The sequence below is a fragment of the Sporothrix brasiliensis genome (assembly GCF_000820605.1).
Source record: "Sporothrix brasiliensis 5110 chromosome Unknown Cont15, whole genome shotgun sequence".
NCBI lineage: Eukaryota > Fungi > Ascomycota > Sordariomycetes > Ophiostomatales > Ophiostomataceae > Sporothrix > Sporothrix brasiliensis.
Genome location: NW_024467134.1, coordinates 1,669,588 through 1,684,446, shown reverse-complemented (window position 1 = coordinate 1,684,446; position 14,859 = coordinate 1,669,588). Strand labels below are relative to the sequence as shown.

At 53.7% G+C, this 14,859-nt stretch overlaps 6 protein-coding genes across 6 annotated transcripts; 3 read left to right on the top strand and 3 right to left on the bottom strand.

Annotated features, from left to right (window-relative positions):
- Positions 1 to 210: 210 nt before the first annotated feature.
- Positions 211 to 551, bottom strand: SPBR_09227 (uncharacterized protein; the record flags this gene model as incomplete). Its single annotated transcript, XM_040767353.1, has 2 exons — positions 211 to 291; positions 345 to 551. The coding sequence occupies 2 exons, from the start codon at positions 549 to 551 to the stop codon at positions 211 to 213; spliced, it is 288 nt and encodes a 95-aa protein (XP_040622253.1).
- A 286-nt stretch (positions 552 to 837) lies between these two features.
- On the top strand, positions 838 to 1,971 carry SPBR_06021 (uncharacterized protein; the record flags this gene model as incomplete). The annotated part of the gene is made up of 2 exons (XM_040764283.1): positions 838 to 1,771; positions 1,910 to 1,971. The coding sequence occupies 2 exons, from the start codon at positions 838 to 840 to the stop codon at positions 1,969 to 1,971; spliced, it is 996 nt and encodes a 331-aa protein (XP_040622252.1).
- A 2,548-nt stretch (positions 1,972 to 4,519) lies between these two features.
- On the bottom strand, positions 4,520 to 6,595 carry SPBR_05706 (uncharacterized protein; the record flags this gene model as incomplete). Its single annotated transcript, XM_040763969.1, has 4 exons — positions 4,520 to 4,992; positions 5,045 to 5,572; positions 5,635 to 6,043; positions 6,158 to 6,595. The coding sequence occupies 4 exons, from the start codon at positions 6,593 to 6,595 to the stop codon at positions 4,520 to 4,522; spliced, it is 1,848 nt and encodes a 615-aa protein (XP_040622251.1).
- Positions 6,596 to 6,855: 260 nt separating this feature from the next.
- On the top strand, positions 6,856 to 9,774 carry SPBR_05591 (uncharacterized protein; the record flags this gene model as incomplete). The annotated part of the gene is made up of 1 exon (XM_040763854.1): positions 6,856 to 9,774. The coding sequence occupies one exon, from the start codon at positions 6,856 to 6,858 to the stop codon at positions 9,772 to 9,774; it is 2,919 nt and encodes a 972-aa protein (XP_040622250.1).
- Positions 9,775 to 10,530: 756 nt separating this feature from the next.
- SPBR_06157 (uncharacterized protein) lies at positions 10,531 to 11,325 on the bottom strand (the record flags this gene model as incomplete). Its single annotated transcript, XM_040764419.1, has 1 exon — positions 10,531 to 11,325. One exon carries the CDS (start codon positions 11,323 to 11,325, stop codon positions 10,531 to 10,533), a length of 795 nt encoding a protein of 264 aa, XP_040622249.1.
- A 2,388-nt stretch (positions 11,326 to 13,713) lies between these two features.
- Positions 13,714 to 14,681, top strand: SPBR_09215 (uncharacterized protein; the record flags this gene model as incomplete). The annotated part of the gene is made up of 3 exons (XM_040767341.1): positions 13,714 to 13,835; positions 13,913 to 14,074; positions 14,123 to 14,681. 3 exons carry the CDS (start codon positions 13,714 to 13,716, stop codon positions 14,679 to 14,681), a joined length of 843 nt encoding a protein of 280 aa, XP_040622248.1.
- Positions 14,682 to 14,859: the final 178 nt, after the last annotated feature.

Sequence of the window (14,859 nt, the reverse complement as noted above, 5' to 3'; positions counted from 1 at the left end):
ACAATTGCAGATAAGCTATCTACGGATGTTTACGAGCAACTTCCGCTACTGTAAGAGAAATAAGTTCGAGTTCGAATATTAACGATACTTCTGGCATATCGTAACTCGTTTCTCTTTACACATTTCAGTCACATTCTCGAATTCATATACAATGTGAGGCAAGAGAACAAAATCAAAAAGTTATACACTCCTTCTATTTACTTATCTTTCCTACTCGATCACTTTCGCTTTCTGCGACCTAGGCTTGAGGCTGATCGGCGAGTGCAGCTCTGGAACCGGATACGTCATTTTCTATTCGTGTTAGTGAAGCCCTAATCTAAGATACGGCTGGGAGACGGACGTACAATTTCCGATGGAGGTGGAGGAAACGTCTCGTCGCTTGAGGCACGAAAGCAGTAGAACTTGCCACGGTAACGGACAGTCAGAGAAATGTCGGCACCGCAGTCTTCGTGTATGCTGGCCAGCTTGTGGTAAACCGTGAGTCGCCGTCTTCGAAATTTCGTCAACAAAGCCTTGGTGGCTCGCGCGGTCTTTTTGTCTGGCTGGTTCATTATTGTGGCGAAGGCAGGGGCAGCGGAATTGGATAAAGGCTGCTGGACGAAGAAAGAGCTAGAACGGGTCGGGTCTACCGTATATTATAGAGGAGCACGCTCTGCGGTTGGGAAACTGTTTTTGGGTTTCCGTTCGCCAAGATCCGTTTGGCGCTCCGGAGAACCGTTTTCGGTTTACGGGCAAAGAGCGGACCCACACCGGCCCAGGTATATACCTCCCCTCCGAAAGAACCTCTCGAAGGGGGATTGATCTTTTCTTCCCCCTGGTCGGGGAAAGCAGCACGACATGGACCGTCTCCCGGTGGAGATTCTGACCGGCATCGCCGCCGAGCTTTTGTCCACGCGGGATGTTTGCAATTTCCGTCTCTGCAGCCCCCGCTGTTCCTCTGCCGGTTTCCCCGTTCTGTTTCGCCAAATACACGTCATGAACACGGTCGACTGTCTCGAAGAGGCCAAAATCCTTCATGCGTCCAGCGCCGGCTCGTCCCGCGTCACAAAGCACCTCACGATTCACCACGGCAGCTGGCCAGAGGCCGAGTCGCTCCGCATTTGGTCGACCCACCCCTTACGCCACGGGCATGCGGCAGAATCCAACCTGGGCATGACTTGCGCCTTTCGCGACTATCGAGCCTTCGTCCAGAGGGAAGCATCGCGCACCAGCAGTTCGGATGCAGACCGCTTCTTGGCGCTCTTTGAGCTGTTTCCCAATGTGAGCAGCGTCACGATTTCGCACGTCTATCACTGGGACAAAGGCAAGCTCACGAACGCCCAATTTACGCGCTTGATGAGTACCTTTCGGATTGTGCCGAGATTCGAGGGTTGCGTGAATAGCGCCGTCTCCAGCATCCTCCCCGTTTTGCAACGGCGTCCTCTGGTCCGCGACGTGACTATTCGAGGCTTGTTTGATCCAAGCACCACCAAATGTATCAATTTACCAAGCGTCACGCGGCTCCGCATCCAATCTCTGACCTACCCGACTCGTCGTGAAGATGTCCATCAATTTCTCGCTTCGTTTCCGAGCCTCGAAGAGCTTAACCTGAGCGGCAATTCGGCGGGCCCGTTGTTCGGCCAGGGGCTCCCGCTACAAGGCGTTCAATGCCCAAAACTCACCAGAGTCGAATTCACAAACTTCTGCACGTCCGAAGACGAGCTCGTTGACTTTGTCCAGCAGCATGGCCGCCTCCGGCTCCTTGTCCTCGAGAAGGTTATTTTATACATGGGTTCGTGGAAGTCTTTTTTGGCTCGAGTCCACAGCCGTCCCGCGTATCCAGACATTCGGCTCGGCGATACGCTGTGCCTTAGTTCCCTCCCCCTTACCTTTAAAAATACGTGGCCATTTGGCCCAAGAGCAATGCCAGGTCGGGAGGCGTCGCAGGCTTTTGCTAGCCAAGGGGCACAAGGAGACGATGACCATACCTAGCACTAAAATAGCAATTCCATCAATCCATGTTTCAGGCACACAGTCTTTAAGCCAAATCTGCTGTGATTGTTCTACATGTCGTTCCCGACTATTCACGCTACCCTGCGAGCAGTCAACCGTCAGCGGGCGATGCGAATGGTGGGGCGTGGGGGAGGGCCGGGTTAATAAATATTCCGCCTAAGCAGCAGATACGACTACTCGCACACAATTTAATCACGACAACATAAAACCTATCTACAACCTCGCATTTTCACTCAGTCGGATACCACTCTTTACCAGCCGATATGCTTTCTAGACCAGTTCGGGAGTCTATTCTCGAGATTAACGCCCGTTTATGGGTCGTTGGAGGCCGATTCACCATCTCTCGACAACCTACGGCACCGTCGGATAAGCCATTCTGGAGTGATGGCGCTGACGAGTTCTTCACCGTTTCCGAACTCGCAAGCCAACAGGCGTTGCAAGGTCACCCACTTTCCCCCGAGAGCCCAATTACACTCGAGAACGATGCAGGCGATGTCAACGCGGCTTGGAGAATCGGCGAGGCCTTTTTGAAAGTGCAGAAGAATTTCTGCCACAGCAATGTATTTCGCCACATATGTGGCTGGAATTCCATACCATGTTCAACCCCGCTTACTATGGTGCGCCAACCGGCCCTAGCCACGGCCCACGTCGGCCTTATTCTCTCATTCATACGACGCATATTCCCTTACTGACCGAGCATAAAAGTGAATGGCCAGAGGGACCACCCACGCTGCCCTGTGAGCAGTCAGCGGGCGATACGAATGGTGGGGCGTAGGGAGGGCAGGAAAGGTAAAAGTGTGCTTTGCGGCCGTAATGCGACTGCGTGGCAGATTCTTTAGGTCATATCTTAGCCGATCCATCCTGTGCAAGGCTATTTTACTAGTAGAGATTGGCGTGCAGGTTCCCGACGATGGAATTTGACGCAGGTGTGAGTATTGGGAAAACAGTTGCTGGTAAAAACAAAGCCAGGTTTTACTGGTAACCACAGTGTGGTGCTGCTATGGAGGGTCGCGGAGTTCTGTAGGGCTTTACCAGTAACGTGTTGGTGGCGGCAACTCTTTACCGGTAACAGAGAAGGGAGATGTTACCAGTAAAGACGGGTAGGATATTACTGGTAGGAGGATTTTACTGGTAGTGAGGCGCGAACGTTTGCCAGTAAACAGCGCCAGAACTTGACTGGTAACGGTCGCCCGTGGTTTTACCAGTAGATGGACGGAGACTTTTACTGGTCATGCTTGCAGGGACTTTACTGGTCACTGTTCAGCGTTATAGGGGATATTACTGGTAACGCTTTACGGGATTTTACCAGCCAAGAACCGCCAGGATTTTACCAGTCAGACGGGCAGGGGATTTACTGGTCTAGAGCTGAGAGTGTTTACCAGTAAAACAGCGCCATAACCTGACTGGTAACGATTCGGCCGACTTTGCTAGTAAACAGACAGGGAGTTTTACTGGTCATCGTTGAGTGGGTTTTACTGGTCGCTGCTCCGGTTTGGGGGAGATTTTACTGGTAGCAGTTTATCGGGGCTGAAAACGGGTAGAATATTACCAGTAGACAACGGCGCCAAAATTGCTCCAGGCGGTTAGATATTTTTAGAGGCTGACCAGTAAACTTCATGCTCTGGTTAGATTGGCGTGGTGCAGTTTGGAAATTTGGAGGGCTAGGGAACATGACTGGTAATTTTTTTCCGTCGAGATGCCCTTGTGGCGGCTATGCAGCATCCCGTATCCCGTTTTCCGGATTCAGCTTTCTTCCCACAAGAATTGTGTATACTAAGTTACTTCCAGAAGTTAACTCTTCCACCGAAGCTGGATGTTCCAGCAAAGCGTAGTTGTTCGATGGTAAGCAGGGAACTGTTTACCGTTTACAGGAAACTACTCAGTACGATTCTCCTGAGGAATTCTCCGAGAAAAGAGAAAAAAAGAAAAAAGGACTTACACAGAAAACAGATACAGAGTTTGCTTTCACAGATAGACAAAAATGGGGCTAGACTAGCACACCACCCAGTCGAACTGTTTGCGTAATGGATTAAAGGCCAAACCCGGGTCTGCGGCCTCCCTTCTTCATCGAAATAAACATGTAGTGTAGTGGATTATGTAGGCAGGATTCTGCCCATTCACAGCGAGATTGGCAGCATTAAGAGAAAGCGTTTTAATACGACAACTAAATCCACTGGGTAATTTCATCTAGCACACTACACAAGCTTTCCATCTCCCCCACAACGTGTTTATTTGGCCCGGCATCCTGGCTGGCGTCGACAGGCCGATGATCTCGCCGCCCAAAAACACAATCCAAGCCCTAGTCCTACACCAGTTTCCATACGCTGTAAGGGCAGTTGCTGACGGGCTCCACGGACCCCGCGGTGGCCTCGATCCGCAGGTCGAGCTCCGAGTCCATATTTTCCACGTCGATGTCAACGTAGCGCAGGAACCGGCCACCACCACGACAGGCCTGCAACGCGGCGAGTGGCACTAAGCTGTCCGTTATAAACTGACCATGGCTTCCACGGTAATGTAGCCGTGCATTTTACTGCCGCAGCCTTGCTAAGAGGGTGAACAACGGCGGTCCCGTCCGCAAGCGGCACTGTAGTTCGACTCGTGCCACGGCCTGCCCGGAGGAGAAGGTCGGTATACACCGAAGCTCGATAAAAAAGAGACTGGCGGTCATTTTTACAGCGGCGGTCCGTAGATACTCCGCGTCATAAGGTTCTCCGCAACACTCGACCACGACATCCGGCGAGCGGCGAGCGGTGGCCTGGGCCAGAGCAGGGTCTGCAGACATGGTTGTAGCACCGTTGGTTACTACACGGCCTTGGATGTCGATCACCACGCGCGTTCCGTTGAACTGCTCCACTCGACGAAGCTCCCAGTCCAAATTCTTCCCATAGGACACTACTGTGTTTCCTGCTCGCAGCCGTAGCGCGGTGAGCCGTGGCAAGTGATATACGCAGTCGGCCAGGTCCCACTGCTCGGTCACCATCATCTGTACGAAAAAGGCCCCTGTTCTAAGTGTTAGTCCCAGGCCGGGATGCGGATTCACGGGGGAACTCACCGATATCTGAGCCGACTATTACGTCGAAGCGATCCCGCAAGAGGGACATTGCCAAACCGACGAGTGCCTGGAGCTCTTTGAGAAACTGCGCGACAGCCATCTTCTGTTCCAGCAACCCGCCCAGCCATAGTACCCTCGAGCCTGCCGTCGGAGGTTGTAGGGTAACCCATGTGTCGCAATGCATACGGCATAACGGACATTTGGCGATTTGGAACTGCCATAGGTCGGACAGAGACGGTTCGCCGCCGAGCACGACGCAAGTCTCGCAGAGCTGGTGCCCGCAGGGCAGCGGTGCCCGCCGCGGCTCGTGTACGAGGCACACGAGGCATACATGCGTGCTGTAGCAGCCCATCCAAGCCACCTGGTACTTACTCAACAAACGAAGGTGCGCCTCCGCCGACGAACGAGAGCGCCTCTCCACAGCAATACGGACAAAGGCTTCGCGGATGGTCGGCGCCTGGAAGTCGGCACCTACGCGGAGTAGGGCGGCCGCGTAGAACGTGTCGAACGTCGAGGCCGGGGTGAAGACTGCCCTCTAGTTAGATCCGAGGTACACAGGACTAGGGCCGACCGTCACTTACAGTACATACCAGGTGGGTGGGCGTCGAGATCCAGTGCCGACGCGATCACCTCGACATGGTCGATCTTTACTACATAGCTGACCTTGACGAACTCGGCCATATGGTCCGCCAGGTTAGTGGGTGGCGGCCGGTGCCGCCTCGCAAGGCGCTGAACGTCGACGGGGCCGTACGGGCCGCGCACATAGTGGGCCACGCCATTGCGGAGAAGCCATGCCAGATGGCGGTCGTGGAAGGCCAGACGCGCGCGCTGCTGGAGGCGGCATACTTCCGTCACATGCTTTGTCACAGTAGCGGGGGTGGGGACGATGAGGCCGATGCCTCCAAAGGCCCTGAACAGCTTCTCGACATCGGCTTGGGTTCGCGCCCGATACGGCTCCGCCGTACGAAGCAGAGCCGACAGCTTGATCACGAGCATGTCCTACAAGGCCGGAACCGTCAGCGATGCCTCTCCTGTGACAAGCAAGAGGCACGGCCTGTTCGCCATCGGCTGGTTCATGGCCTACCGCGCCCATCCGCCTATAACGTCGGCCACGCCCAACGGGCCGCCCAGGTCGCTCATGAACAGCAGGATGACGGATACGAAAGGCGCCAGAAGACGCCAGTACATGTCGTAGGCGAAGCGGGCAATTCGGTGGTGCGAGTCACCCGGCACAAGGTCCGTCTGCAGGTCGTGTTGAGCCACCGAGCCGCGCGCAGACGGAACAGCGTGGAGAGCATCGAGTTTCTTCATGTCGTGCAAAGCGCAATCGGCAACTGTCAGCGACGGAGAGAAGACATGAAGGCGAATGCCATCGGCGTGTTTTGTCTTACGGAGGCAGGCCGTGTCCAAAAACTTCGTCTTCTCCTTCCCCCCGACTACCAAGATGAGTTGGTGTCGGTGGGCGTTGGGGAGGATTTCGTAGGCAGTTTGATTTTCTAGCAGAACTAGGCCACATGGACCTGTTCTGACCTGGAGCCAGTCGGACGCCATACTGTCGGGTTGTCGTGTAGATCGTCTGCTAGGGTGCGTTACGCAGACAGTTGCGCAAACGCCGGGCTAACTTATATACCCCAAAGCGCGTAGCCTTTATTAAAACCCCTACCCCCCCCCCCCCCACCACAAAAAAAACCGTTTCCTGTTTACCGTAACCCATATACAGGTACGCGTGTAGTATTTAACACCAGAACACCGGCCGGAGTCCCCTGGGATAAGCAAGCCAAAGCAGCCAAGAAAGCTAGACCTGCAAAATCATGGAACTTGTCGGAGTTGTTCGGTCGCCCCTGGCGTCCTTCCATGTATACGGGCAGTCACACCTCGGTCGTGACTATACCAGAGACGATGTGGGCCATTTGTCGGACACCTTCAGAACCTCAGGTTACTTTCCTACACGGGAGGAGAACCTTATCGAAGCGCTCATCACACAGAGTGATTTTTCATCCATCCTGGCACAACTGGGCCTAACACAAGCACAGCTCGCTACTACCCTTTGCCTCCCAAACGAAACAACCAACGCGACCGACACAAACTACCCGCTTCTCCTCGACTATCCCTTAGCCGTTCTCCACGGAAGGCGACGTGTGGCAGCAGGTATACGATCCAAACAGACCAACTGGTGGGCTACCAAGCTCTTCTGCGTCAAAGGCACATGGGTGAATTTCCCCTCAGCCATCACGTTCAACGAAGCGGCAGACGCCGAGCTCGTCCAGTACAAGGCCGAGTCGTTCTCACACGAGGCTGCGTACTCCGCCGGCACAATCTACCGCGGCGTCATCGAGGCCCGGCGCCACGGTGACGAGGAAAGGGAAGACCTGCTCCGGGACAGGTTGACGAAACCAAGGGACGTCAGCTTGCAAGGTCTGTTGAAAAACAAGCGGCTCAACGCTGCCTTCCAGAAGCTGATCCCGTTCCCCGGTCTTCTAAAGGGCCTGCAGCTTAGAAACATCCACAAAGACCTAGCCCTGCACTGCGACGAGCAGATCGAGCACTATCTCGGCCACATCTTGGCGACCTGGGTCGGCATAACAGGCGGAAATGCGAGCCTTGCGCTGGCGACGGACGCGGACACGGTGAAGCATCTACAGTTTCGCGCCCCCTCGTCTTACTCCCGCGATCGATACGACATCTCCCGCCTAATAGTGAACCACACCGTCTGGAAGCGCGTGACCGACGTCGACACCCGGAAGCGTCTGGAACGCCAGCTCTTGTCTCTGACCGTGGTCATTCCGAGCATTGAGACTCTGCATGAAAACATGAAGTATCTGCGGCTCGGGATGAAGGTCGTGCGTGACCATTTCAAACAGCACACATCACGGGAGCTGCCGCGTGGGGCTACGTCGGCATCGGCGACAACAACCGTGCCCACACTCTATGAGAGCCTAACGCGAGATTGGAAGGCACCGGCAGCGGCCCCCCAGGTCCCAGATCTGCAAGGCATTCAGAACTTGACGCCCTACACGGCGTATACTGCGCTCGTCTTGGCTACCCTCCGGGACTTTCCCCACTTACAGGCCGAGGCGCCACGGCAAGAAAAGCGAGGACCGAGGCTGCCGACGAACGTGTCTCAGTACCATAAGCGACGTCTTACGCAACTCGCCGTAGCCTACGGGTTCGACAACTCCCACATTCAAGACATCCTCCAGCGCGTGCACCCTTCTCAGGACGCGCCACGCAACGAACACTGCACCGACCGGCTCCGCAACAGCCCAGGGCCGATTGCCGACTGGCGAGGTGGCCGACCGTTTACAAAAGCCTACCTTGCTCTGCAAACCGATGGATTTCTTCATATCCTCGCACGTCAGCCGGTCGATGTTCTCTGTCCGGCCTTTGTCCTCTGTGACTTCATGAAGGCATTTTTCGATCTCTCGCAACTCACCATCACCAGCACCGTGGACGAGCCAACTTCCAATAGTACTGACCCTTCGGACACGATCATGGACAGCACCATGGGTGAGCCAACCACTGACGTCCCCGACATCGCGAACACTACTGTCGACAGCGCCGCGGCCGAGCCAACTTCCAATGGTGCTGGCCCTTCGTACACGATCATCGACAGCACCATGGATGAGCCAAAAACCGACGTCCCCGACATCGCGGATAGTACTGTCGACAGCGTCGCGGCCGAGTCCCCTTTCGAGGACGTTTCCATGGGGGAAGCCGTGAACAGCGGAGGAGGCGGTACAAGGGCTTCTAACAACCGGCGCTTTGCTGGCAACTGGGCCAAGCGGTTACCGCCCAACAACGGGCCGCCAGGGTCAACCTCTGGCAAGACTCGGCGCCTCGCGACTCAATTGGGCGCGGGGCCCGGCAGAGCTACGAGCTCTACACCGACGCCAACAATGCCGCCACGCCGTGGGGGCCGGGGAGTGACAAAGCAAGCTCAGCGCGCCGACACAATTCCTCAAAATGATGCTGCACTGTCGGGGTTTTTGGCAGATGTAGTGCAAGCACAGACAGGTAAATTCCACTTTCCTGTACAAGCTTCGATGCCCGAGCCCGACACCCGAGGCGCCGGGGGCAATGGAAACCAGACCATGCCCCAACGCCTGAATGTACGACCACCCCAAACAGCCTTGTCCGGAGATGCATTACTATTTTTGAGGGCCGTGACCCGAAATGCACCACCACCCTCAACTGCTGTAGCCCGAGATACACCACCACCGCTAACGGCCGTGGCCCAAGATGCACCACCACCCCCAACGGCGGTGGCCCGAGGTGCACGGCCGCCCTCCATTGGCGTGCCCCCGATACGAGAAATGCGGTCAACAAAAAAGCTGAGAAAATTGCCGCAGGATCAGCAGGCGCAGGAAAGTACTAGGTGGTTCGTCAGAAACGATCATAGAGAGACCCCAACGTCGCAAGGGCCGGTGTACTCCGCTACTGTGGGGCTCTCTACAGATGAGTTTGCGAATAACTTTGCGTATCAGTTGGCGGGTCAGGATACGGATGAGTTTTCTGCAACACGCCTAGGGTATAGCATTGAAGACCTAGAAGACGACGCTCCGTCGCGGAAGCGAGGGGCAGAAGTGCTCGACGAGTTGCCAGAGTCTGCCACCCGCTCAAAACCTTCACGTGTGACGGAAGAGAGACAGAAAGAGAGACAGGAAGAGAGACAGAAAGAGAGACAGAAAGAGAGACAGGAAGAGGAAGAGGAAGAGGAAGAGGAACTATAATGTTTCGGTAGTTATATATAAAATATCGATAGAAAACAATTAGGTAACGGTAATAGTTTAATAGGTCGGGAAGAAACCCCAGCACCGTAGAAATGAGCCTTGAGAAGGGCAAGTACACTAAACTATGCACCGATCATGAGTTAAAACTAAAAAAAAAAAAAAAAAAAAAAATTAGGCGGCGGGGAAGATACTATAACAAGTTTAGACACGTCGGACAAGAGAGGACTCTCTCGTCACAGGCGGTCCAAGTCTCTCTTCGACAGGAAACCCCGACCATTCAACAGAGTATTTAAGCGGCTCTGGCACAGAGGAACATAGACATCGGGAATGGTCGGGGGCTGTATACGCGATCAGTCGCCAACGGATCTGCCTTGGTTCAAGGGGGTTTCTACCCCTAAGCTTATCCGACAGGAAGACGATAAGGATCACAAACTACACCTTACTGTGGGTGGTGGACATTATCATATAGGAAGAGGGAGTCAAGTAAATGGCGGGGACAAGTAAGGGGGAGGCAAGTCAGAAGGGAGAGTAAAAAGTAAAGAAGGAAAAGAAAAATTGAATTCCAAGTGGGCTACGTACCTCCCATCCAACCTTATCTTCACAAAGGCCAATCAATGGCTTCTCCCGCCACCACTCGTCTCTCACACTTGGGCGACGAACGTTAAACGCGCCTGCTTCACGGCCACCAAAGATCTTCTTCGTCTTCCAGAGAGTGAAAGAATTGGTGCAGCCCCTGCGCGTCGCGCAACGAGTTGTTCACGACCTCTTCGCCACCTTTGCCTTGGGCTCCTCCATCCCGGCGCAGCGGTGTGCTCGCTTCTTCTTGTAAGCCTCCGGGCTCAATTCGTACTGGGTACGAGGAGGGTCAACAGGAATGTCGAGCCTGACGCAGTTCGTCGCAAGCAGCGTACCCAGCGATCTCTCTTCTGTGGTTGCTGTCTCACGTTCAGAGTAGTAGGCAGCGTCGAAGTGGCCGGTGTCAACCTGCTGGGGTTCCTCCTTCACAACAACGCAGTCCGGATCGACAGGTGTAAGGGCAAAAGACTCGACGTCGCTGTCTTGGCTCTCTAGGGCATGGGCCACGGGATGCTGGCTCGCTCTAAGGCCAGGGAGCGGAGGGAGCAGATGCTCGTCGAGGATGGAGCGAGGGAGAGTGCCCTGGGAAGCAATACTTCTCTGGTACTGGTAAATTTCCGACCCTTCGTGGCCCCAGTTTGCTCGGTCCGGTAAGACCATGACGCAAAAAAGAAATCCCCTCATAAACTCTTCGTCCTGCGGATACACCCCCGCCGTCTCGTCGTAGATGTCTTTCATATCGATGGCGGCGTCCCACACCTGTGCCAGGTGTGCCAACTTGTCTTTGACGGTTTGGTAGAAGAGACTGCCGCGGTCGAGCATCTGACGGCAGTCGTCCTCCAGCTCGGCCGGTTGTCTTGTTTGCAGGTCCCAAAAGAGGCTCTGCTCACAAGGACCGAGAACTTGATGTGTGCGGCTTTCCTTGACAGAAAAGCTGACCTTGTTTCCAAACAGCCTGATGTTTGCAGCGGCCATTGTTCCTGTGTGGTTTTAGATTTCTGCGAATAGGTGTTGGGCGAGCGGGACGTACCAGCGTGGGTCTGTGGGTTTGTGCGTTACGTGGTGGAAGGAGGGATAAAAGTAGTCGACGCGCGTGTTGAAGGAAGGTTTAGACGAGGTATCGTTTGTGTTTGTTTCGCAAAAAAGCCAGCCCTTGACATCCATTGACCAGCTCTCTTTATATGCGTGTGCAAGACTCGACGTTGTTTAACCTAGCTCCCTGACGGCAAAAAAACTTGAGATTCGTCCACCAAAAATGTACACCAAATTTGATAGGTTGTGAGTCTCAATTTTTTTGCCGTCAGGGAGCCTAGGTGTGCTCCGTGATACTACATGGAAATGAGACGGCTGCCTTGACTGGCCGAGAAGCTACCCGCGCGGTACTGGAAAATGTTCGCTTCACATCATGGTGGGAGGGGGAAGGCCCTTCACAAGAACCGAACCTCGGCCAAGATGTGTCGCGTTCGCCTAGCACCTAGCACACTTGCGCAGCCGCGCGCTCCAAGGAGTGCAGTGTAGCCCCAATTGTTTCTCCTTTGCGCTCAAAATAGTAAGTTTTGTATTGATCTCTGAGCTTTTGAAATGCGTACATGTTTTGCGGATAAGCCGGATGTGACAGGATGCGGATAAATTCCAAGCGATACTTCAGCCGATTGTTTGCGACAAATGGCGCCTATACAGGGCGACTAGCGCCAACATACCACGTCGCATCCACTAAACTAGAGCCTCGTCTGTTGGTTCAAACCATCGCCGCTCTGGAGTGCCATTGGACAAACGACAACAAACACGCTCAGTCTTCAATATCGAACTCGCTATAAACGCGGATTTCCTCCGAGCCTGCCGCCGCCGGCTGTGGCGGCTGAGACTACGTGATTTCGATTTGGTAGGCCACGCATGTTGCTTTAATGGTATTGGCCAGTTCGGCGAGATATCTATCTGCCTGCATGATCCTACGTCGTAGCTCGGTATTTTGTTCTTGGAGATGTGCGACCTGGCATCGAAGGCTTTGGATCATGGCCTGTGAAGGTTGCGGGTCTGTGCGACATGGAGGGTTACTCTTGGCTGATCGATTTTTGTCCGTGTGTCTCGCTAATACTTTGATTGGCAGCATACTTCCGCTCAACGGTAAGGGTGGAAGGGCTTTGTCCAGCATGTCGATGACAAATAGGGCCTCGAAAATAGTGAGAAACATCAATAGTTCGTCCAGTTGAGGGGCAAAGATCCTGTTCTTTTATCTTACGCATCCGGTCATTTTCCTTTTCCAGTTAACAGAAAACGGAAAGCGGGAACTGGCCCGGCGCTACCGAGAGAGTGTGGGGCGCATACGGAGAATATCACACGGTGTTTATTTCAAGCTAAGCTGGACTTTGAGCGACGTCAAAGGCGACATAAGTGAAAAATTTGTCTAGGCCTTTCATCATTTTTTCCACCGTCTCCAGAATCTAGGCCTATACGACTCACATACCTAGGCACTCGGTCTACATTGTACTAAACGATACATCCAGGCGAACGAGCGTCTACTGGATACCGCGGATACGAGCCTCCATTCGCTCTAACCTTTGTCGAGTGGCCGAACTAGCAATCAACAAACGTACACTGCTTAGGGCACAAGGAATATAGGACATACTCTAACACTTGCTAAGGCTGTAAGCGAATGTTCACCGTCGAGTTAACAACGGTGAGCGCTTCAGGGAAGGCCCCGATGTTCATGGCCTCGGATCCATCTTGCAGCTTTCCAGCGTCCGTACAGCTCTGGCTGGCGGCAGCCTGTGGGGCAGCTGAGAAAAGGGACTTCCATTCATGGTCTGTCGCCGTCGGACTCAAGCACGGGAACATAACATCTTACTGGTTGTCGATCAAAGGTTATAGATCGGGTATCTCGATATCTAGCAGAGTGTCGCTGGCCGAACCAGCGCCAACAAAGTCGGCGTCAAAGTTTGCCCACGTAAGAACAGGGTCCATAACCGTCGGTGAAAATAAGAGATGGGGATTAGAAAAGCTAGTAGTTAGATAGAGTGAGCAAATAGTGGCAGCATACGGGAAGATTGAGCGTCCTTTACTTTTATATCCCGTCTTCCTCTCAGAGTCTACGCGCCGAACAACATCTGTCTACCGTTTTCCGTTTTTGGTTTTCCTTGAAACAAATACCGTTTTCTGCAAACCGTTTTGAACGTCAAGAAAGGTTTCCGCTTTACCTATATAAACGTCTGGTCGTGCAGCAATCCAGCCGAGTTTGTGTGCCTTTCTACTGCAACAGTCTCCGTCCCACACACACTCCCACGTCTCATCTTCCCAAAGTCCGCTTTTATTATCCCTCCTCACTCGACGGGTCGACCGATTTTTTTTTTACCACTAGTTCGCACAATGAAGATCTTTCTTTTTTTGAGCACGCTATTTGTTTGTGCATTCTGTTTAGACGACTACACAGGTTGCCTTGTATCCCCCGAGCTGAATATCACAGCCGGACTGACGCCACTCACATTCACGTATGTTTGCCGCTCGTCTCGCTACATGTCCATTTCCATTCATCCGCGTGTCGATTCTTAACAACTGATGAGGTTAGGGTCGATGCATTCGTCAAGCGCTGCTCCGCCTTGATTGTCTTTGATAATGACGGTTTCCTCCCGATTGGCTACGACTTCGAGTCCGCACTTTATGCCGGTCAGCAAGAAGCAACCTTTACGCTGCCCGCTGGTGTGCCATCGGGCGGTGCATACATCATATGGTATGACACCTCGATCCAATCATAGTCAACCTTTCTAACAACCATTAGGCAATGTGTGGGCCAAACACCAACCTACTACCGCGCAACCATTGAGGGTGGTCAGGGATTCCCATCCCTCGCACTGCATTACGACAAGCTCTTCGCTTGCGTTACGCCGCTGCTACACACCACTACAACTTTTGAGACGATCACCCAGGGAAAGACCGATACCACTCGGACTCAAGTTTCCATATTCACGTCCTTGTCCACTTCCTACCCCTCCTCGACAGGTGCTTGGAGCGGTTCGCTCCCTACCGTCCAAGTGCCCACCGGCACGCAAGGAGATACTCAAACTATCACCAAAACGACGACTTCCTCCAATACGAAGACGACTAGAGCGCCTACCACCGGAACGCAGACGACTAGAGCGCCTACCGAGACGCAAACGATTAGAGCGCCTACTACCGGGACGCAGACGGCTAGAGAGCCTACCACCGGAACGCAGACGGCTGGAGCGCCTATCACCGGAACAACGACTCCCGGAACGACTATGACCGGTGCTACTAGGACGCCAACCGCTAAAGGATCTGTCACGGGGGCGCCCACTTATGTCTACCACGGCGAGTAGATATACGCGCCTGGAAGGATACGGGAGGATGTTTTAAGGAATCGAGTGTTTACGAGACGTAAGTTTTCACGCAGTTTGTTAAAGTATACCGCTAGTCGTTATGTTTAACATCCTCCCTATCTATTAATAAACGTGCCTTACGTTTTCCACTAAAAACCATATGATGTAAAAACGACAA